Source organism: Myotis yumanensis, unplaced genomic scaffold (genome assembly GCF_028538775.1).
Source record: "Myotis yumanensis isolate MYYU_CA2020_CCGP unplaced genomic scaffold, mMyoYum1.0.hap1 SCAF_6, whole genome shotgun sequence".
Taxonomy (NCBI): Eukaryota; Metazoa; Chordata; class Mammalia; order Chiroptera; family Vespertilionidae; genus Myotis; species Myotis yumanensis.
Genome location: NW_027223757.1, coordinates 16,770,960 through 16,795,726, shown reverse-complemented (window position 1 = coordinate 16,795,726; position 24,767 = coordinate 16,770,960). Strand labels below are relative to the sequence as shown.

General features: G+C 39.3%; 1 protein-coding gene across 4 annotated transcripts in view; it reads right to left on the bottom strand.

Moving 5' to 3' along the window:
- Nucleotides 1-23,775, bottom strand: part of TRMT11 (tRNA methyltransferase 11 homolog) — a 40,958-nt gene extending 17,183 nt beyond the window's left edge. The window contains exons 1-12 of one of the 4 annotated variants that reach the window (XM_070419225.1): nt 23,695-23,775; nt 17,847-17,912; nt 16,656-16,729; nt 14,690-14,771; nt 14,510-14,602; nt 14,140-14,274; nt 13,247-13,403; nt 7,185-7,265; nt 4,523-4,687; nt 3,094-3,166; nt 2,840-2,971; nt 2,381-2,480 (exon numbers count right to left, since the gene is read on the bottom strand). In XM_070419225.1, the coding sequence (XP_070275326.1) occupies nt 2,423-2,480; nt 2,840-2,971; nt 3,094-3,166; nt 4,523-4,687; nt 7,185-7,265; nt 13,247-13,403; nt 14,140-14,274; nt 14,510-14,602; nt 14,690-14,771; nt 16,656-16,729; nt 17,847-17,912; nt 23,695-23,766 (1,188 nt within the window). In that variant the 5' untranslated portion in view covers nt 23,767-23,775 and the 3' untranslated portion in view covers nt 2,381-2,422. Of the gene's footprint in view, nt 1-2,380; nt 2,481-2,839; nt 2,972-3,093; nt 3,167-4,522; nt 4,688-7,184; nt 7,266-13,246; nt 13,404-14,139; nt 14,275-14,509; nt 14,603-14,689; nt 14,772-16,655; nt 16,730-17,846; nt 17,913-18,268; nt 18,289-23,694 lie in introns of those variants that run through there. The other 3 variants (XM_070419222.1, XM_070419224.1, XM_070419223.1) reach the window with 3 other exon arrangements.
- Nucleotides 23,776-24,767: the final 992 nt, after the last annotated feature.

Sequence of the window (24,767 nt, the reverse complement as noted above, 5' to 3'; positions counted from 1 at the left end):
ATGTTCTGTTCATTGCTTTGAGCCACAAAATTAATTTTATTACAATTAAATTTTATCCCCCAATACTACTTTGAGGCACTTTATTAAGCTTCTTCTCTTTGTCAGCATTTTTATCATGAGCACTACCAACTGGATCTCTATTAAAGGACATCCATCGTTCACAAAGAAACGGTTTTTAATCACTTCAGAAAACAACCCCATATGGACATGTGGAACCTGGTCAAATAACTTAGCAACTCCTATAACATCAGTCACACAGGAGTGGAACTCATGCCCTGTCCAAAGGAATATTACTCAACTCTTCAGGATCATTTTCAAGTAGTTATGATTTTGAATAATAAACCCACAAATACCAATGGTCTACAGTAATTTTATGTTGCAAGTCTCTCTGAGTGGCAAGAATCCTATATAATAAAAGGCTAATATGCAAATAGACCAAATGGCGGAACAACCGAACAACTGGTTGCTATGACGTGTGCTGACCACCAGGGGGCATGCATGGAACATGGCGGGCATCTGCAGTGGCGAGATGGTGGTGCAGGTGAGCGGGGTGCCAGACCAAGGCAGGGTGCCAGTCGCTGTGATCAGGGCGAGCCTCTGGTGGTTACTAAAAAATCTTTGCTCCCGCACACCACGGTCTAGCCCGGTGCTCGCACCTGCTGCCAGCGCCAGCCCCGGTTGCACCCGCAGCCGGCACCGGAGCCACTGCTTGCACTCACTGCCGGTGCCCAGCACCAGTATCGATAACTTGGCACCATCACTGAGTGTGAGCAGCGGCTGCCGGCCCTGATCGCCCTTGAGGACTTCTCCACCTCCCCCTGCTCCTGAGGGATGATTGGGGCAGCAGCTGCCATTTGTACCCGCTGCTGGTGCCAGCTCTAATCGCTCCATGCTGTCAGCGGGTGCAAGCGAGGCCAGCAATGTTAGCACGTAGGAGTGGCAGCAGCGGGAGCGTGGCTACCAGCAGGCAGGGGACTGGGGGCCATGGCGGGAGGGGCCGAGTGGGAAGTGCAGAGGATGCGCTGAGACCAACCCTGTGCCTACCACCTCACAGCCCACAGTTCCTTTCAAGGTGCATGAATTTGCGCACTGGGCCCCTAGTAAACTATGAGAGCTCAGATGAAGGATTGAGAATTCTGCTGAGAAGGGTTGGGAAAAGTTCACAGAAGTAGGGACAATTAAGTAAGGCTTTGAAAGAGGACTGGAATTTTACCAGCTGAGGGAAGAAGAGTATATTAAGCTATGGGGACAGAATACACAAAGGAGAAAAGATACAGAGCATCTAGGTACCGGTAAAAAATCTGATATACTAGAGTGGGGAGAATCTAGACTCAAGGAAGAAAAACAGAAGTTTGTTGACTGCACTTTAAAACCAGACAGTGAGAAAATCCATTTTCAATCATCAGCTCTAACAATTCTTCACAAATAACTAAGCTTTTAGGTAGTATTTTGTTTTTACTATGTCTTATACTTTTCAAAATGTCCTGGGTTTAAGGAATAATACCAGAACTTGATTATAGCATGTAATTTTTCTTTTTCTTACATTCACTATACATAATTATACAAAAAGCATTTTAGAAATGTTAAAGTTGTCTGTCTTTTCTTAATGGCAGTTGAAAGCTGTGCTGTTTTCTGTTGTTTGTTTTATAAACATTGCATTGGAAGTTGCAAAGGCCTGGCCTAACTTTAGCCATGTATTTGTTTATTAGCTGATAAGAAGACTACACATTCATGCCGATTCAGCTTATGTTTTTGTTGCCAGTGTTTATCTCTTTCAACCTCTTCATTTTAGAAATAAGGAAAGTTAATTCTAAGGAGTGAAATGACTTCTCTAAAGTAAAAAGCAAGCTAGCTTATTGGTTTCTTTATTCCCAGTACTATGTTCATGTAATCCAACATTCTGCCAGATCCCAGGTATCTGGTATGTGAACTGATAGATGGGGTTTTATTAATATTTTCAGAGAGAACATTTATTTATGTCTGTGCAAAAATGGCTCTTGCCTTAGATAAGCTAAATTCCAGCAGCAAGCTTACTTGCGTAAAGTAATTTTTTTTTAAAGATTTCTAAGGCAAATTGAAGAATAGCCCAATTTTGATCTTGCTACTATCTTTCCAATCTAAGGATCTCATCTTGTTCAAGACATCTTGTCTTTCATTGTTGATATACACAGCTCTATTTATAATTAATAATTACTGAATAATAAAACCCAAACCAATAATGTTGAACATAATCAGGACCTTAAGCATATGCATAGCTTTTATATTGGTGTTAGCTTTTTAAAAAGATGCATTGCATTCAATGTGATCATTATAGCCAATATCTATTAAAGCTAGCTAGTAGTAGGTACATGAATCACTCAGTAAAGTTGTTAGAAATTACCTCTTTGTGGCCTGGAAAAACAGCCACTGAACAGCAGCTATATCAGGCACTGAGTCCAGTATGGGTACAACAGGAATTGGCAAACTTTTTCTCTAAAGGGCTAGAGAGTAAATAGTTAAGCCTTTGTGGGCCATGTATGTTTCTGTCACATGTTGTTCTTTTTGTTGTTTTTTTTAACCCTTTAAAAATATAAAACCAGCTTTAGCTCAAAAACCTTACAGAAGCAGGCTAAGGACCATATGTGGCCCACTGGCCATAGTTTATTAACCCCTGACATCAAATAAACAGGTCAAAGTAATCCCATCAATAAGAGGAAGGGGCCAGTTTTATACACGTATGTAGGTAAACAAAGACTACCATTTTACTAAGTAAAGATATTTATCCTAAAGACAAATAGTGAAAAAAATATGCTATATATACAAACATCATATAAAAATAAAATAATTTAATGTTACATACTCTGGTGTGTATACTGGTAACCAATAGACTAGTCTTCCACCTAATGTGAGGGTCTCAGCTGCAAAGTTTAACAGGTCAAAAAACATATCACTCAGATGATAATTCAAGGAAACAGGAACATGGCTTTCTGGACTAGACAAAAAAAAAATCAAAATGAGTAAAAATCTTTAAGGCTGTTAAAAACTGAGTTAATTAGCAAGAAGCAACATGCTTGTTCTCAAAGTAGAAACACACCATATTTAGCTTTCACTTACCATTTTTCAATCCCCTTCTGGATTTCCTTCTGTGAACCTGTTCTTCTTGTAGATTCTCTGATACCATACGGAGCTAGACAGAAAACACAGGTAACACAGGTAGTCAAAAGTCACCTACTCCCCAATGAGGGGCAGATGGACTCATGTGCCTCCAGCTGTGACCCCGAGAAGGATACACGTCACCTCTGCAATATTCCAGCTGAGAATGTGTAACACAAAGAACATTTAAATGTTCTTTAAATCAAAGAACATTTGATTTAAAAGATTTGGGAGGGCAGGCAGGCCATGTGTTCTTCAAAAATGTCAGTGTCATAAAGACAGAAAGGCTTTGAAAGTGTTACAAATTAAAGGAAGCTTAAAAGATATGATTACTAATGCAATACCTGACACTAGGATACTATGCTAGAGGAGGAAATATGCTATAAATGATATTGGGTCATTTGACAAAATTGATGGCAAACTGTAAATTCAACTATTGCATTTGGTAGCTATACTTTTGCTATCTAAGAGTCTATCCCTATTCTTAGGAAATGACACACTGAAGTATAGGGGTAAAGGGCCACAATATATACCACTTATTCTCAATTCATCAGAGAAAACACTATATTTTATGTAAATATATAATGAAAGCAACAATAAAGTAGATTGTTAAAAAGTTACCCAGTTTTCATAAAGTATCTTCATGCTGACATTATAATGCCTTGGTAATTTTTCTTTTGTTAGATTTGATACCATCTAAGTTACCTAAGAAATAAAGTGAGCTGAGATGGAAGGGTTGAGATACACTTGCCACTATTTATAGATTTTCTGCCAAATACTTTAGAAAAGGCAGATCTGTTCTTATATAGGGTGCCGGAAAAGCCCAAGAACTCATGAGGCACAGAACAGTTGTCCTGTGTATTCCTGAAGCTCAGTGCGTTTGCAAGCCCAGTATCCACAGAATTTCTTATAACTCTAGAAAGGAGATATCAGTGCAAACAGGCACCACAAAAAAACACAAAAACTTACACATGGAAAAAATGTGTGATACATGAAACTCTCTTCTTCGAAATCTGATACCATAATTGCAAATGACATTTTGGATCCAGTGGGTATACTAACGACCAACTGTAGCCAAATATAAAACAAACACGAAAACAAATATATGCCTCAAAAAATGAGCAGAAGAAATAAAGGGATGACAAGTTAATATACATAGTTTATGAAAACTAAACAGTAAACTCTTTACTATTAAATGGGTACCCTACCTATATTCACAATTTTTTTCCCTTCTCACTATATGAAGATGGGGGTGGGGGGAATACCAGTACAAGGTGGCATCGTGTGTGTGTGTGTGTGTGTGTGTGTGTGTGTGTAAAGTTTGTATTTTAAATGTGAATGACTTCAGGAAACGAATCCTACTCCTACTTTTGTATAAAAGCAAACTTACGATCAGTGATGATTGCATCAAAATATGTGCCCTTCTTCCAGGAAGGTTTGGATGCATCAGAAACCAGGACATCAAGGTAATACTTCTCTAACCCATACTGACGGAGATTTGCCCTAATGTTTTCATCTGGTCCTCTCCATTTCTGGTTTTTCCTACTAGCCTTTCCTGAAGTGAGAGAAAAAGAAAGACAGGAAGTACTAAATCAAAGTAATATTTAACTCATCTAAACCTACATTTATTCAAATAAAACTTGCTTTCACTTAAAAAAATCTCCCTTTTATTATACAAATAAACATTTATTTCAACTTATTATAAAAATATATTTTGAACAGTAAAATGTACTGATGCCTGGTATTGTTCTGTCACTTTTCAAGTAAAACTGCCTTAAAACACTAATTCAATACTCACTGAGTTCAAAGCATATACTAGTAAGATACAGAGTTGAATAAAATACGTCCCTTTCCTCTAGCACCAAACAGTCTGATGTAGTGATGAATCAGATCAATGAAACAAAAACTAAGAAAGCTAATTTGGGAAATGCATGTGATCAGGAAGTGGGGGGGAAAGGGGGAATGGAGACATTACAGATGAAAAGTTACACCAGGATTGAAGTTGTTCAAAAGTACTAGTTTAGGAGACAAAAGTGGATGATGGGATACCATCAATTAAGATGACAGAAACCAAGAGGAAAAACAAGCTTAGGAAAAAAGATGTGATTCACTTGAGATACATCAATCTTGCTTGTAAGCTACCTACACAACAATCAGGAAGAGCTATTCAGCAGGTAGTCGGAGGTCAGAATATACACACATAGGAGTCACCAGTATAGAAACTTAACTTAAATCCATAAAAATGAATGACATTATTAACCTAGGTGGCAGTTTCATAAGTGTTTGTTTTATATTTATTCTATTTTTATACACTCATCTGTATAATGATCTACTTCACAATAAAAACAAAACTTAAATGTCAAAAGGAGAAGAATGACATGACTGCACAATGTAGTGTTGACAGGAGAAGGGGGCAGAGAGATGGCGGAGAAAAGCAATGTGTAAACACAGAACAAAGAAAACTGTGGGCCTTACAGAGGCTGCAATGGAAGCCAAGGACATAAAGTACGACCTGCTGAGAGTACTGTCTCGGGGACCAAAGGAGACATTATAAACGTCAGCACTGCCAAATGCTGTAAATCTGTGGCCTAGAGCTTTCAGTAGGCATGAAAGCTGACAAATAATGGGCACCAGAGAATGAGAGATGAAGAAGGGGAGATAGCAAGAAAATACTAGTTTTTCAAGAAGTACTTTGGCAAAATAAGAGGAAAACAAAATGGCAGCTAGGAGGTGTCTACAGGATTGACAGAAAAGGTTTTGTATTTTTAAAAATAGGAGAAACTTGAGGATATTTGAGGACAGTAAGAAATCAGAATGAACATATCTAACAGCATCTTGGATGAGCTCTGAGGAAATGCTACGTCCATCAGAATTCTACCCAAGTACATTGAAAGGTTGTAACAAGTTTTAAACACAACTTTCATAAATAAAAATTCAAATAAATTACATATGACAATTTCCTTAAAGCAAACATACCACTTCTACTAAAAGCAAGCTGTACTAATACTTTGTCTACTCTAACATATTGCAGACAAATAATATTTTTTTCTGGTTAGCTTACTTAGGTGAACTTGATAAAATACAACTCATTTTCCTTATGATAAATATTACTAAATTCCTTATAGTCAAGACAGGAAAAAAGACAGGTCATCAAGTACAATATATCAAATTGCTTTAGCAAAAGAAAAGAACGCATAATAAATTTTCACCTATATAATAATTTATACTGAACGGGAAAAAGGAAAAGAGTATTTTAAGGGCTGATTCTAGCTGCAATAATTTAACTAGTATATACAAACAACTTTAAAATCATCAATGAAACCTGACATTTCTAATACCATTCAGCTATAAGGAATTACTTTTACAGTGATTCAATTTCATTGAATAACACATCATCAGCAAAGCTTCCAGATTTTAAACTACTTTCCAAAATCCCCTCAAAAGCAAGCAATCTTCAGATAAAAACTGTATGTTTTATTAACACAGTCATGCTGATTACAAAATGGCTCTCTCCTAGTTCTTCTCTCCCAATCCTAAAGTTCACGACCGTATAGTTCGCCTCCTTTTAAAAAACCTCTCTTACTAAGACCACAACACCTCTGAGGGAGGGCCTTTTCTTATTCATCACTGTGTTCCCCCAGGATCACTTCATAAAAAGCAGATACCCAAGGAAGTCTTATTGTAAAAATAAGTAAAACTATATTATACCACAACTCTTCATTCTTAACAGTAAAAGTGGATGTATAAGACCATATAAAAATATTTATTTTAGCCGAAATCAGTTTGGCTCAGTGGATAGAGCGTCGGCCTGCGGACTGAAGGGTCCCGGGTTCGATTCCGGTCAAGGGCATGTACCTGGGTTGCGGGCACATCCCCAGTAGGAGATGTGCAGGAGGCGGCTGATCGATGTTTCTCTCTCATCGATGTTTCTAACTATCTCTCTCCCTTCCTCTCTGTAAAAAATCAATAAAATATGTTTAAAAAAATATTTATTTTAAAGGCACATTTGGTACAAGAGCAAAGACTGCAACAGTGTCTAGAACCATACTCACCCAAGCCATGAACTGTGTTGTAGTCTATGTCTGTCCCGTATACATATGCTCCAAAATGAGCAGATGCTATCAGAAGGCCACCTGAAAAAAACCACAGTTATGATATGTTAACCAGAAAGTCCCAGACTCTTATTTCTTCCACTTAAATTCTTATAAACTAGCTGCAGGCAGAGTATCCTAGAAGGACAATGGCCCTGGCCTCCAAACTAAAAGAAACAAATCCTAAGCTATGCTCACTACAGTGGTCAGAAAGCAGATAATTAATGTATGACTTGGCATCATTACTCTAAACAGCAATACTTATAGAAAATTATCTTTTGGGGGGGGGGGTTCAAAATAATGTATATTTAGACATTATTTTCATCTCATTCTGAGAGATCCATGCAAAGCATCTTGCTCCTTTTTCACAAATGAGCAGATGACTGCTACACAAAGAGCTGGCAATAAATAAATTCTGACCACTGGGCTCAAAGGCACTGAAGTCAGAGTTTCAAATAACTCAAGCGGACATAATTACTATGTAAGACATTAATCCTTGCAAAAATTAAAATATTAGAGTAAAAAATAGTTATTTCTATAACTAGTAAAGCAATGACCTCATTTTAAAACTATAAATATTAAGCTCTAAATAACTACTATGAAACACACAATTAATACCATTTTTCTGTTTACTATTCTATAGAAAGGTCAAACTGAAAACAGAAGTACATTCTAGACTGTACACAGACTTGGCCAAGGGAAAATAACTAGGGCTATTTCCTTAATATACTTTGAAATATAATCTCTAAAATTAAGATGGGTAGTGCCTCCAGAGGGTCAAGATCTATAAATGAATAGTGCTCCCCCACAGCCATTTAAAACACAGTCTGGTAGCATGTACTTACAAATACTTTTCCCATGAAAAATATTGTAACTGGCTACTTCCTATTGGAATCCCTGAAGAAGAGAAATGCAGGACTAAAAGCACAGCAAAAGCCAAAACCTAGGTTCCCTCATACGAACTACAAAAGCATTCGTGTGAGAGGTAAGGTAAGTAGGTCCTCATAACTCTTACTCTACAAATGGAACAGTCCCTATTTGGGAAAGTTACTGTATGTGATCAGGTGGAATACTCACAAAATCACTTCACCCAAATCATGAGGAATTACTACAAGTCTGCCAATTAAGGCAGATACTCACCTAGAAGAGCTAGTTGTCAAGGGAACAGAAAAGCTTTCCTGTGCTTCCTTAAACAGAACCAATTTTGAGCAGACCCAATTTAGAGTACACTGCTGCAAGGAGATGAATAATCTGTTAGTTAACTCTGTGCCCTTTAAGCTTTTAAAGTTTTAAATAAAATCATTATGAAGTAGCTTCTCTGATCTAGTCACTGAATAACCACTGTCAATCATCTAATTGTTTTTTTCCGTTCAATTGAAGCACTTTTTGCATTTAGCTATACCTCAGTTGGACTTTCCTGGAAGCTTTCTGGTGGACAAAGGGGTGATAAAATGCAGGGATGAAGTGTTGAGGGGGCAGGTAATGGACTCACCTGATATTACATGCTTTCAAGTGTAAAAATACCACAGATTTGGTGTTCTGATTTCTCATTACTTAAAAAGCAACCACTTTAAGGTTAGGGTAGTATCATATAAGCAAAAGGACCCAATACATGAAATTTACTTATGACAAAGAAATTAATGCCTGATTTTCATCTTTAGAGATTTATGTGGAAAATTTCACAAAGTGTGAAAAATGAGAGACGGGCTTTGGTTTTGCTGAAAGAAAAGGAAAAAGGAGAAAAATGGAGATACTATTAACATCTATTTTATCCTTTAAAAAAGCTCATATAAATTAAACTAGCAGCCTAAGCAAGAGGATATTGCTAGAATAGAGAAATTTTCATAGATAAACTATAAAACTCAGGAAAAGGAACTACAGAGAACTGTGGACACAATGGGAAGCAGAGACTGCTCCCCAGACCCACAGGGATCGATTCCTCTCTCCTCACCTTTCCCTCTAGTCCCCCCAGAACCAGGACGGTCAGTTTCCCAGCACCTGTGTCTATCATTTCGCAATGACAACATTTCAAAAGGAGCCACACTCCTTCCCTTACACCTCCGGGCCATCTGAAGGCAGAGCCAAAGGAACAGCAGTCTCCTGGGAGTATTCTCTCTCAGCTGCCAGAGGAGCCGGTTCACTTGTGAGGGAAGGTGAGAAGGATCAGAGCTACAGCTGCAGAGTCCGTCATCAAATCACACCACAGCTACCTACGCTGGCAGACACCTGGACCAATTATTTTCATCACTTTCAGAGAATGAAAGTTTACATTTTAATCCTCAATTTCCTTGCTTGCTGATATAATCTGCCAACAGTTGCAACTTAAGAATATTTTGAAAAATTAGCCAAAGAAGAGACTATAAAATAAGTTCATGGCCCAATTGTTCATCATCACCATTCCATAATGGCTATATCTAACATCTTTACCAAAAAGGCACTTAAGTTCTTAATAAAATAATTTAAAATAATAATGATAATCAATACAGTTCACTGAATGTCTACCATGCATCATGCAGCTTCCTAAGGATTTCATAGACATATATTACCTCACTTAATCCTCACAATGTATTACTTATTACCATATCACAAATGATGGAAGTGAGGCCCGACACATTAAGAATGTTGCCCAAGTTCACATAGTAACTGACAGAGTAAGGATTTAAAACTATTTGCTCTCATGGTAGTCTATGCCATACTGTCCCCTTTGGGGTCAACAGCAACTGAAGTAAATATACATTAGCTTACCAATTAGAAAAACAAAAGTAAAATTTGTTATTAAGCAAAATAAGTTAAATTAAGTAAGGCTGCACACTTAGTGTGAGCTGTATACCATTCCCAAGTTTTATACCATACAATAGGCAGGCCTATGCCATTGTATGTATTCAACACACTCATGCTGATCACTCTTTTAGTCATGCTCATATCAGAACAGTAGTGCTTAACTATTGAGAATTGACCAATGACATGTATCTTCCCCGTGAGGAAAAGAGATACACACCTTTTAAAAAAATCTTAAAATGAGAATCAATATATTTGCTAAGACGGAAAGAAAAGTGTGTTTCTACAGCTCATGTCCTTTTAGATAATGTAGCAGACTACCTCACAGAAAAAGGAAAGGTATTTGGGCAGGAAAAGATTGTATCTCTCCTTTCAGTCTCCCAGAAGCTTTCTACCCTAGTCTATAACCCTGAGAAAATCATATGGCCATGGAGGAGGGCACAGAGCTTCTTATTTCTCCAGTCCTTCAGAAGGTACTACCCATCAATGAGACAAAAGGGCCTAGAAAGAGGACAGACTGTGCTTAAGAACTGTGTCTATTCACAACTATTGGCTATTACCAGTTTCAAAACAAAAACTAGCTAAAGTCCTAATTCTATGCTTAAACTACAAACACAAATTATAAAATACTAGAGGCCCAGTGCACAAAAATTCATGCACTTGAGGGTGGTCACTCAGCCCGGCCTGCGCCCTCTCGCAGTCCGGGAGCCCTCGGGGGATGTCCAACTGACAGTTTAAGCCTGCTCCCTGTGGGGAGCGGGCCTAAGCCACAGTCTGGCCTCCCTCTGCGGGAGGTGACCAGTGAGCTGATGGGAAATGGCACCAGCCAGCAAGGAGCCAGCCCCGCACCCCAAGGGGCCGGCCCCACCCCCCATTGCTGCCACTGGTGGCCTCCTCCCCCCGATCGCCCCGCTGCCACCAGTCGCCACAGTCCCTCAATTGCCGTCTACTCCCTCTGCCCACTGGCACCCGCCTTGGCTGGCCTAGTGCTGCCTGCTGGACGGCCCCGCCCACCGACTGATGGTTCTGCCATTCGGTCGATTTGCATATTAGGCTTTTATTATATAGGATACTTTAGCAACATCTTTGTAAAGGGCTTCTTGCAATTTTCCATTAACTGTACCATATATACATAACCAGTAAAATGACCAGGCTATGCTACCCACTTTCAAGAGCTGCCATAAAGTAATTTAGGGGCAGGTCTCCCCAGTCCTTACCAAAATAAAAGTAGTGAAAACCTCATTTGCTGTGGAAGTAAGCATTTCATAATATACCCAGTCTAATCTGCATGAAGGGAAGAAAGTTTTACCTCTACTGGTAACTCTATTTTTAAACTTTATGATCTGGTCTATGTGTATGTGTGCATACTAAGCTTTATATACATGTATGTATCTCAAAGAATTATTCTCACTTCACAGAAAAAATGTTTTAACGTCTAAGAACAAGTTTAGGGATTAATAAAGGCCTTAGCGTTTGGAAAAAGATAAATTAAATCCATTCTTCACAACGTGTAAGAAAATAAACTCAAAATGGACCAGAGATCTAAAAGGAAAAAATTAAGACTACCAAAGTACCAGCCAAATGCATAGCTTAATCCCTTTATAAATTGGATGTAGGGAAAATTTTTGCATGGTAAAAAGCTATTATATGCTAAATCAAAGGATAAATGGGAAACTGGGAGAAAATATTTTATATACATGTATGGGGAAAGAGGAGGCTAAAATCCCTAACATGAAAGTACTTTTTAAAACTGAGGAGACCAAAAAGTCTACAGAAAAATGGGCAAAAGACATGAAAGATAATTCAAAAAAAAATTCTAAAAATGACCATTAAAATATAAAAACTTATTACACTTCACTCATAACAAGAGAAACACAAATTAACACTACATTAAGATACATTTTCATCCAATGGAATAGCAAAATTTCAAAAGCTTCATAATACAGTCTGCTGGTGAGGCTGTAGGGGAACAGGGACTCTCATATATTGCTGTGAAGAATGTAAAATGATGTAATTGAGAGGAATTTGGTAACATTTAACAAAACTACATATGCATACGCTCTTCAACCCAGCAATCCAGCTTCTAGGAATTTACCCTAGATATATACATATATATATATATATATATACACATACATGTCTATGTGTGTGTGTGTGTATAACATTATGAAGATATAAGTGTACAAGATTATTCATTGCAACCCTTAGTTGCAACTGCAAAATATTGGAAACTACCCACGCCCAAGTATAGGAAACTGTCTGACTAAATTACAATATATACACCCATGGGGTACAATTATAAAAAAGAACGAAAGATACAGAGAACAAACTGATGGTTGGAAAGGGGAGGGTGGGGATGGATAGGGGAAAAGAGAATGAAGAAAATCTCTATGAACAAATAGAAAGTGATTTCTAGGAAATACTGTTAAGTACTAAAAAAAGAAAATTTAAAAACAACATATATAGTATGCTATCTTTTATGCTAGAAAGTAGAAATAAAATGTACATATATCTGCTAATCACTACCAAAAAATAAAAATAGAAAACAACAACACAGGAAGAATCAACTAGCAAACAAAAAAAGGTGGTTACTTACAAGGGATGGGAAAGTATACGTTTGTCAATTTTAAAAGATGGACACATTTTTTTTGTCACTTAAGTCTTTCTTCCCCCCCAAAATTTTCCTATTTAAATAAACTAGATAGCTTCATAACATTTCCACAATGTATGATATTGCAATGTTTGGTATGCTTCCCCCTAGTGGTTTACTTGGAAAAAAAATACACAAATTCATCTTTGAAGTGGCAAAAGTGTTAAATACAGGCTATTACACAAATATGTGGTTATCTCTTAGGCACGAACTAATAATAATTAAAAGATTATTCTGTCGCCGAAACCGGTTTGGCTCAGTGGATGGAGCGTTGGCCTGCGGACTGAAGGGTCCCAGGTTCGATTCCGGTCAAGGGCATGTACCTGGGTTGTGGGCACATCCCCAGTGGGAGATGTGCAGGAGGCAGCTGATCGATGTTTCTCTCTCTTCGATGTTTCTAACTCTCTATCTCTCTCCCTTCCTCTCTGTAAAAAATCAATAAAATATATATAAAAAAAAAAAAAAAAAAAAAAGATTATTCTGTCCATTTAACCTTTTAGCAAAAATATTACTATGAAAAAATATATTACTATTACTCTGATTTATATTAACAAGCAACGTCTCTAAGCTAGCTTTAACAGTTAAATCAAAATACCTGTTCCAACAAATGGATCAAAGACAATATCATTTTTCTTTACTTTTCCATGGTTGGCCATGATGAATGATAAACCAGCATCCATGCTTGTATTTCCAATGTAGTGTCTCTTTTTGACACTGTATGACTCTATAAGCTCCCTTTGTCCATCTGCAATCTAGATCAGAAATGTTTTTCAAATTAGTATAACTGTACAGAACAGATCTAAGCTAATCATTCACAATAAAACCACCATAGTATCTTGATGATGAAAACTTCTTTCCACTTACTACTGCTCTAAACTTGTTCCTTTAAAAAAAAATGTGGACAAATACCTTGAGTTCTTATGTGTTGTCACTTACTTTGACTTTTCAAACCAAATCTGAATTGAATTTGAATGCAATTATTGCAGGGGCTTGTGGTGAGTAAGCTTTATCCATCTTTTTTTTCTTCTAAATAATATTCTGTAACATAAGCCACAGCTTCCACTCACCCACTTAGAGCCTCCGGGAAGTGGACAGAACTACTCTACAGTAATTTCATTTCTTTTCAGAATGGAAACCTAGACTGGAGAGCTCCGCAAAGGAGGTCCCTCAGCTACCAGAGCACTCGGCCCTCGCTCGGCTTTACTGAGAAAGCAGTTCAGACTTTCTGACAAGTCTTGTGTTAATGTTTTCAGGTACACACCTCCTACCTAGGCCCTAAATCTCTAGAAAAACAAACAAACCAAGAAAAAAACAAACAAAAAAAACAACCAACCAACCACATAACCACATATTTTTCACTGACTTTAATTCATACAGTTCTGACTCTTCAGCTGCTATCAAGTTCTACCTCTAGAGTTAAATAAAAAGGCCCAGAATTTAGCTTTGAAAGAAAATAAACTTAAATAGGTAAAAAGAACATTTCCTTACCCATCTACCAAAATAAATATTATGTGGATTCTCAGGAATGCAGTTGGGGTCCAAACCATAATCCTCCAAAACAGAGAATATATGCTGTGGCTTCTTTAAATTTACTTTTCCTTCAAATGGCAGAAACTCAAGAGCCTACAAAATAAAAGTAATTCCAATGTCCTATAAAAATGTAAAAGGGAAAATAGTGCTTATATAATACCTATCTTATAAGTTTGGCATTAGGATTTAATTCGACAAAATATGAAACATACTTAGCGCACAATGTGCTACTAAATAAACACGTAACAAACATTGGAATTATTATATATCAACAGGGGTTAGACTATATTAATTTCACAGGTTTTTTGGTTTTGCTAAATTCACTTACATCTATTCGTTTGACTTTTTCTTCTTGTGTCAATGTTTTATTGAATGTGTGAATCTTTATTTTATATGTAGAATCTGAATGTAGAAATGGAACCTGAAATAAAAGCAGGTAAGTTCTTCAGGCCTAGGAATTCCACAGTATCTGCAGACAGACTACATGACACCACACTTCACTACGCACCATCTTCTCCACAGGGTAGTTTCTGAGAGAACTATACAGCTCTTCTGGAGATTTCCCATGACCCCATAGCTCAAATATGGACCTAGGAAATAAATGATCAGTACTAACCTCAGTTAAGAGATCAGTTCACACAGTAATGTGTCACAATGATTTCACTAGTTCTTTATGCTCGTTCCACTAAAACAAGTATTGTCTATGTTTTCTAAACTATAAATGAGAATATGTATCCAGAAACAAATATAGCTTATGCCCAAATCACACAGAGGAATTGAACTTTACACATAAGCAGATAAATTTATCATAAATCACAAATGATGTAGTAAAATGTCTGAAGTTATTGTAGTAAATGGGTGAAAAGCTACAGGAAATCCAATTTTTCCCAGTGTCTTCTCCATAAAACAAAAAGAAAAATGACCAGATAAAAATGTTACTATTAATATTTAGCTATTACTTAGTAACATTTAGTAACTAACAATTACTTTTATAACTATTACAGAAATTCTTACATTAAAAAATATTCTTAAGCTTCCATATATTTCTAGGAACATTTAAACAATTACAAGCAAGATTTCATTGCAACGAGTGAAATAGTTCTTAGAATTAGTTGAAACAGAACTCAATCTATATATTAGCACAGTTCTGTGCATCTAAATTTAAACTACTTTATAACTGTAATTAACAATGCCATTAGAATTGAGATTATCTTTTGAAAATGAATTCCTCCTCTCCTTTGTATTGAATTTATAGAAAGAGAGCCTCTACAGTAATTCCACGTTTACACAGTTATCACTTAAGGAGTGGCCTCAGCTATACAAAACATACAGAAAATAAAAAACAGCCACGGAAATTATTATGTACTATTATATAATCATTACATAATTGTTAATTGTACCATTTATAAAATATATGCATCAGAAGATATGAGCTTTCAAGGAAGTGTACAAGTTCTTGGTCCTCAAGCAGCTACTTTAAACCTAATGAACCACATCTTTGGAAATCAAACACCTTTGAGAGCCATAACTTTTAATATGCTAATCTAAAGAAGTAATTAATTAAGGATGTGTTTCTCTAGTTATGCTTCCATTGTCTAGTCATTTTTATTAAATACATTAGACCCATTAACAAGCTTTAGTGTAAGAGATTAGAGGTAGTACTGTGATGAATTTAACTAAATATTGGTTTATAGTCTACTCAATATTGCCACCATGTTAATAAAACTAGGTATACATAAATTCATATTTGAACTGCATTATTAAATGTTATTTTTAAAGAAAGAAGGCATTCAGTAATCTGCCAAAATGTTCAGAAAACAAAGCAACTCAAACATAAGTTGGCCCAATTTTAAGATGAATGTTGAAAATACAGTTTAACTTCCAAACCCCAAAATAGAAAATTTTCCAATAAAAAGAGAAACAAAAGGAAAAAACAGAAAATGCCAATGATAAATTCTAGAAAACACTCAAGTAGGATAAACAGTGTAATTCATACCAAATTACGATAATCAGAACTCCTCTAAAAACTAAAACAGAAAAACTTATTTCATGGCGGTCCTCACTTTTTGTCATCTTACATTCAACAATCTGCTCATCCAACTAAAAACCATCTACAAGAAAAACAGTTTAGATTTTTGGTTATAATTAACTGTGGCATTTATCCTATGTAATAGCATAGCATTTTCATCTTATACCATACTTCTGCTTAATACAGAAGTTTTAAAAAATTATTCTGAACTAAGTGTTTCTGCATTTCACACTGAGATTCTTTCACTGTTTTAGCAGGTAACTCTCCTCTGTCCCGCCAGCCCCATCCAGTGGCAAATGCAGGTAACTGCAGGCTAAATTGACTTCCCCCCCCCCCCAACAACCAACCACTTCTACTTTCTGCCAATATAGCAAAAAGTAGGACAGAGTATTTATGAGAAGTGTTGTACACACCGATGCAGAAGAACATTATAAGTTTTCCTTACTTGGCACACACTGTCCGTTTCATTAACTTTCTGGCAATCTCTTCAGAGGGAATAGTAAGTATCCAAAAAGGAGACTGAAAGAAAAAAACAACATACAACTTACTTCAAATGGGCGTTATGGCCTCATATGCTTTTATTCAAGAAGTCAATAAGGAGATAGTCCTACTTGCTACTTTTAGACAATATGTGATCTGACTCTAACCAAAATTAACATTGTTCTAATAGTAAAAAAAGTAAATCATTTTAATAAAATGTTGTTGTATGATATCAGAATGACACTGTTGTAATTCATCTAGTTATTAATAACAGGAAGGAGCAAAAGGGCAGGCCAAATATTATAGGCAAGTCATTGGGCAGCTCTGCCAGGAAGCTGCAGTTCAACACTCCTCAGAGAGCCACCAGTCCATTCCCCACAGACTGCTGGGGGAGGAACTGGACAGGTGGGAGAACAGGTGCCTGGGGTGGCATTAGGAAGGTACCTGCCTGTCAGTCAAACCTAGGACTGGTCACTGGCCAGAGTAAGCGTAGCCACTGTAAACTCAGGAAGATTTTTGAGATATTTAATCCCCTAAATAAAGGAGTTTGCTCTCTTGGTTTTTTCCTGGTTTCTCTTGGTTGACTCCTGGCTCGAATCCTGCTTCTTGTATTTGCGCACATGGCCCATGTGGACCCCACACACAATGGACTAATGGACTGCAACCAGCCTGATGCTAAACTGGACCCGACTGCAAAATGGAACAGAAACTCTAGGCATTGAATTGCTTTAGCTCTGCTGAATCCCCAGCTACACTAAGGGAAATGGGACTTAGGAAGCACAGAGATGTAATTCCACACAAGTAACATTCATTCATCCTCTCGTGCAAGTCTCAGAAAATTCTTTTTCCCGAGATATAAGGATCCACCCCAGCACTCAGTGGAGAAAGGGATATCCTACTGCCACCGGTAACAAGAACATTTTTATAAGTGACTCTATAAATGACAATACTAGCAAATTTAAGGTTATTTAAACTTCAGATTAATTTTGTAGTTGCTCTCTTATGTAGTTTGACCAAAATAATGCATATAAAATCCCAAAGTATAATCTTGAATTTTTTTAAATTTTATAACTTTAACATTTGCAGTTCTTCTCTTTAAATCCAAGGTTCTATTTATATTATGTATGATTTACTGAAAAATATAAATTCAACTTACCTTTCCATAAGTTTCCTGATTATTAGTGAACTGACCTCCAAAAAGTGAAAGCAAAGACTTTATTTCCTATATTGAAAATATTATAGAGAGAACACGTTTTAATACAGAGAATGCAAAGTATATTAAAAAACATAAGTACAATACAATTAAAAATGAAAAGAGTGGGCCCTGGCTGGTTTGGTTCAGTGGTTAGTATCGGCCCTCAAATGGAAGGATCACGAGTTTGATTCCCAGGCAAGGGTTCCCCAGCCCCCGGAGTGGTGAATGTGGGAGGCAACCAATCAACGTGTCTCTCTCATGTGGATGTTTCTCTCTCTCCCCCTCCCTCCCTCCCTCCCACTCTTTCTAGAAATTAATGGAAAAAATAATCTCAGGTGAGGATTTAAAAAAATAAAAATGAAAAGAGTGGGTTGAAGACCTACCTAAAGCATTTAAAATTCAATACCTCACAAATTACATCTCCAGGTTCTAAAAAAAAAAATTTAGAGTCACAAATAGTAAGTTATTTCTGAGAAATTTTATACAATAAAATTGCTAAAAGATTTGATCAGAAATTGTCCTAATTTTGAAAAGAAAAAAAGCACAGATTATAAGAACTACAGATTAGTAAAACTGATACTAGAGCAATAAAAATAAATTACATAGATGATTTGAGAATGTTCAGAAAAGAAATAACATGTTTGCAAACATGTTTAAGAATCTCTTTTCTTCTCTTTGAATCGTAATAGCATAAAGATTTTCCTCCTTGGCATCAGTATTGCAAACTTTTCAATAGGAAACAATATACTTTAGGCTGAATATTTTGGTGGTTTTCAATTCTATCAGTTTAAAATAAGGCTAACATATACATTTTATGAGTATATGGCTTTTCCCATATTTTGGGTTTCTTTATGAGTCACAATATGTAGGGTTAATATATCCAGAGAGATGACATTTTTATGGCTTCTTACAGTTTATATGCCAAAATACTTTCTTAAAGGGTTGTCCTAAATTATAAGGTAAGAGTATTGATTTCGCTTCACTACTTCTCAACTGGCTGTTGTACCATTATTGTGTCAATTGATTTTAAAAAAGGTACTTTTAATGTATTTTAATTTTTTTATTACTAGCATAGTATTGTTAATATATTTGTTTACAAGCCATATTTGGAACTATTCTTTCTCTAGAAACTAAAATAACTAGTGATGTATTAATTTGTGATTAAAAGACCAACAATTTTACCAAATAACAGGCAAAAGTGACAAGAGTCCCATTGCAAATTAATTTTGCTGTCCTGATCAGTTAATTAGATGACTATATATATGTTGAATTAAGAAAAAGAAATAAATGATTAACTAGGGAGCATCACTGTGAATTTATTAAGCACAAATTATGGTAAGTTAATATTTAACCTAGTAACTGAAATGTGAGGTGTAAACATTGAGTGTTCTTAAAGAAGCAAAGCAAAATATATATATATAAGTTATATTAGATGACAAGGGAGGAAAAGACTACTTCAGTTTTAGAAGAAAAGTTTCAATGGTGGCTGACTTCCAGTGATGGAAAACCGGGTAATTCAGATTGAGTCTTCTGCTGAGAACTAGAAAAACCTGGCATCTGCTAGAGGCATGGAGAGATTACAAGAATCGTCAAACCAAGATCTGGGAGAGGACAACCGCCCAAGGTGCAGCCGCAGGCTCCCCAGGAGATTTACCGACCTTCACATCAGCTGTGAAGGCAGGCAGCCCTTTGGACAGCTTAATGAAGATAGAGGGACAAAAAGAGAATAGGGCCACCCAATGGGGAGGAAAGGAGGCTGATAAACCACCCAGTTTAAACTGGAATCCCCAAAGCCTACAAACCCCAGGAGTACCTGTGAATCAGAACAGAAACAAAACTTAACGCCTGAAAAGGAGCTCAAGTGATCCTAGACTGTTATGACTCTGTGTGCTATCTTCTTCTTCATAGGGCTTACATCATCCTAGGCCTCATATTTTATTTCTTCAAATAAATTTACAGATACAACATTTGGCACATATTTAAAAAATAACCCAATGCACATATGAAAAAGAACCTGGGGGGAAAAAGCCATACATAATAGAAACAGACCTACAGGCCCCTTTTAGCAGTCACATACTTTAACAGAATTGTACTTTCTATGTTGAAGGGAATAAAAGACAAAATCAAGAATTCTGGCAGAGGATCAAAACTATTAAAAAAGGAAACTGACAATAAACAAATATGTAGGTCAGTTAAATGAATATTGGCTATATGAAATAAATAGATTGAAGATTGAGAAAGGAAAGATCCAAATTAGATAAAAATGGATTACAGGCTAAAGCAGGAAAACAGAAGGCATCATTCAGGGAATGATGGGGAATCAGATGTGGCTGCATTGTGTGTGTGTGTGTGGGGGGGGGGGCGCGTTGGGGTGCCATGAGTCCCAGACTAAGGGGTGTCAGCCTTAGGACAATGTATAATAATAAAAGCGTAATATGCTAATTAGACTGGACGTCCTTCCTTCCATCAAAGCCGCAGTGGGTGGGGGCCGCAGCAGAGGCAGCAGAGGCCCCCGGCCATGGTGGTGGCAGGCGGGGGCCAGGACCAAGGCCCCTGCACGAATTTCATGCACCAGGCCTCTAGTGAGGATATAAACCTTGGGAGATTAAACTAAGAAGAATTCAAGTAGGAAGAAACAGGTAAAATCACCAAGTACCAGAAATGCTATATATATTGATTGATTGATTTTAGAGAGAGAGGAAGGGAGAGGGAGAGAGAGAAACATCGAATGGCTGCCTCCTGCACACCCCATACTGGAGATGGAGCCAACAACCCGGGCATGTGCCCTGTCCTGGAATCAAACCAGTGACCTCTCAGTGCATGGGACTAGGCTCAACCAACTGAGCCACACTGGCCAGGGCAGGGACGCTATTTTCTAAGACTGCAGCCTAACCACAGCCTTCTCAAAGCGTTGCCTGACCACAGGCACTCACCCTGCGGCCTCAGTCTAGTTCAGGGGCGGGCAAACTTTTTGACTCGAGGGCCACAATGGGTTCTTAAACTGGACCGGAGGGCCGGAACAAAAGCATGGATGGAGTGTTTGTGTGAACTAATATAAATTCAAAGTAAACATCATTACATAAAAGGGTACGGTCTTTTTTTTTTTAGTTTTATTCATTTCAATCCAGCCGTAGTTTGCTCACGGCTGGTCCACTCCAGTATTCCTCTAAGCGGTATCCTTTCTTTGGTACTCCAGAATTACCTTTTTATTGCACAAATGATTACTAGTCACTTCCTGGCTTAAAAAGAAAAAAACACTTTGTCACCTCCTGACTTAAAAAGGAAAAAAGAGTCAATGGCTCCCATTTAACTTAAAATTAAATCCAATGGTTACAAAACACTCCAAAATCCGGTTCCTACCCTCATCTCTATCCTCACTGCCTCCTGCTTCATCCTCCCCCCCACACCTCCCCCCGTGCCAGGTCACCACAATCAACTCCCCTGCGTCCGCATACTTGCTCTTGTTTCTCACTGAAGTGGGCTTTCCAGCTCTCTTCGCCCACAGAACATCTCCTTTATCAATTAAGAGCTAATTAAAGTACTACTCGCTCAATGAAACTCTGCCCTTGCACCCCTGTCTTGCCCATACATCCTCCCGGCAGAACATTAATTCTGAATGACACAATCTGTCTTTATTAAGTCCTGAGGCCAGTGAGTTGAGCACAACCGAAGAAAATCACAGAATCTGGCAAAATTACAAATACAGGCTCTTCGCCCTGGGCCGAGTGGTCAGCATTGCTCTGACACCGGTATTCTTCTCTACTCAACTGTTTTTCTTGTCAGCTCCCTGTTTTGCTCTCAAAGGTTATTCCAAAGTTTACTATTTCTCTCAATTTCTCCATAAAACTGCTGTGTTCCCCATCTCTCAAGTAAATAACCGTGACTCACCCATTACCTGGAAAGCAGGCCTTGGGGCAGCTACCCCGCACTCATCCTTTGCCCACTCTTCATTTCTACTGAAAGACCCAACACCTCCTCCACCTGTGACTTTATATCCATTTTTCCCTGTCTCTTCAGCCTATTAACTAGCCCATCTCTGCGGGAAGGGGTCCTCCCTTGACCCTAGGTCCCTCAAACTATTAACCAATCTTACGTCCCCTTCTTATGCTCCATCAAGCTCTAGTTAAGAGCACTACTCTATCTTCCCTTCCTCACCCTTCGTGACCATTAAGCCAAACAATCTAGCCCCACCCCCACCCCCCAAAAAACCTTACACAACAGCTGGAGCAAAATTCCTAAAACTTCACCCTCCAGTTTTCTGTGGTCTCACATCCTTCCTGTTATGACACTTGCCTATCTTCATGGCCTTCTCTTCTCACTTCTCCTTAATATGTCCAAGCACCTGTATTTGGCTCACCATTCTTCTGACACTACGCTTTCTCTGAAAAATTTCATGTTCTCTCCTAGTATTCCTGTGCAGAAGACTCCCAAATATTTACTACCGGTCCAGACCATTCTATCATGCCCTATGCATACTCATGTATGTACTCACTGCCTTCTGGTCATCTCCATTTGATGTTACAGTTATACATTAAATTCAGCACAGCCAAAACTTAAAGCTTACATCTGGCTATGCTCTCTATGTTAATAAATAAAGACACCCTTATGTCCACCCCAAGACTCATCCTTCATTGATCCTTCCTCCCCCTCCCCACTCCCACCCCTATTCAATTGACTATCAAGCCCTGATCATTTCATCACCGATGTTGCCCATCTAGTCCATCCTCTTACCCCTTGCCCTAGTTCAGGCCTTCTTACTCCATTAACAAGGCTACTCCAACAGACTCCTAACTGGTCTGAGTCTAGACTTGCTCCCCTCAGATCTATCCTCTGCGTTGCTGCCAAAGTGCCTTTAAGAGGAAAGTCTGATTCCGATTCCCTCGCTTCCTGACTTAAGGTTCTTCAATCAACTCCCCTTCCAAGCTCCCCAATACTGAAGGCTTTGGGTCTCCAGTCCCTTTCCACCTCTCCTGTCCTCTTCTTATCACTCTCGGCTGCGTATTTTGTAACCCGGTAATAAGAATAGCTTGTAATTTTAATTTACTTATTTCTCTTCTGGGCCTGGTTAACTGCTCCTCATCCCTCAGTTGCTATTCATGGGAACCATCTCAAAGGCCACCCCCCCCGCGCCCCCCCCCCCCCACACACACTCAGGTGGATTGGATTCCCTTTCTATATGTTCTCCTATTTCCCTGCGCCTCTCTCTAGCACTGCACTTACACCGTTACTTCAAAACACTGTTTATGCATCTGCTCAGCCCTTGACCTCAGCGGCAAGCTGCTGGCGGATGGACACTACCTTTGTCACCATCGCATCCCCAGCGTCCTGCATGTTCAATCGCGGGCACTCTGAGCGTGTTTCGTGAATGAATGAATAACACGCTTCCCCGGCTTCTCCATCAACTAAGCTGCACCACCCCCGCCGCCACCCGCTCCACCGAGTGTGCGCGGCCCGTCTGAGACGGAAACGCCGCACTGACTCCGCTGTCGGCCGGCTCCCCCCCACCCCCGCCCACGGGGAGCTCCGGGTTAGAGGACCGTCCGTTCGCCCGCCCGGCCCCGGCCCCGGCCCCGGCCCCGGCCCCGGCCCCGGGAGAGGAAGGAGTGAAATGCCGGCGGGGCGGGAAGGTCTGTGTGGGACCTCTCTCACGCACACCCTGCACCGCGGGGCTGGGAGGCGTGATGCCCGACGAACACGCCCCCTGCACCCCCGCGTGCTCGGCTGCGCGGCTCCCGCCCCCCGCACCCCACCCCCACCCCCCACCGCGCCGCCCCCGGAGTCGGGAGTTGTGGAGGGTCCGCAGGCTCACCGGCAGGCGGAACTCCAGGTGCTCCTGCGCCATGAGCAGCAGGTACCGATTCAGGGAGCACGGCAGCGCCATGGCGGCCGCCAATGGTGCGCATGCGCCGCCCCGCGCGGTGTTCCTCCTCCCACACCCCGCCCACCCCCAGAGTCGTTTCCGCCGCAGAGGGGCTAGGAGCGCCGGAAGCGGAAGCTCCGAGGGGCGGGCGCCGCCCCGGGATCCGCACCCCGCGGCGCGGGAGGGGCTGTCCTGCGGCGCGCCCTCAGGCGGAGGCCCCGAGTGGGCGTAGCCGGGAGCGCGCTGCGTCCGGAGCTGATGGCGAGGAGACTGGCGGCCCCGCCACTCGCTCTGCACCTTTCTCCAACCCGGGTTCCCCTCCTCGCGCAGACTTCTCTGATACTCCAGGCTCTGGGACTGACTTCCCTGAACCACTCACTCAACATTTCCTATACTTCCTGCATTTTTGCAATAACCTTTTAAGGGTACATGCTTTGTAAGCCAATTATAGTAAACTCTGGAGGGCCAAGAACATCTCTTACGTTCATTCTGTACCTCAGAGAAAGCAAAACAATGTCCTCAGTGTAAGCACCAATCACTTCGAGGTTGTGATGTTAGACCGCCCTGACCGCAGCCAACTGTGTTAAAACCATGATGGAAGGGGCTTCCAACTGTTCGCTCTAGCACATTCGCCATAGCAGGCAGCACATACAAGTTTTAATAATTTGCATGTTATACGTATATGTGTTGTTGCTTTTGAGAGTACTGGATCCTTCATTGAGAGCTATTTCGCATTCCACTGTAGTAATGTGCAAAGTACAACAGGGTCGGTATCCTACATCTGAGCATCCTGTGCCAAGAAGGTAGCTGATGCTTAGCTCGTGATTAAGAACATAAGCTGTCGGTGTTAATCTTAGGTCCAAACCTCGGTTCCACTATTTACCAACTGTATGTTTGTAAACAAATGTCTTAGTCTCTGTTATCTAACATGTAAAAATACTGCCTCCTTCAAGGGATTGTTAGGACCAAGCGAAGTACTAGTAATGTACATAGTGTTTAATATAATACCTGGCATATTGTAT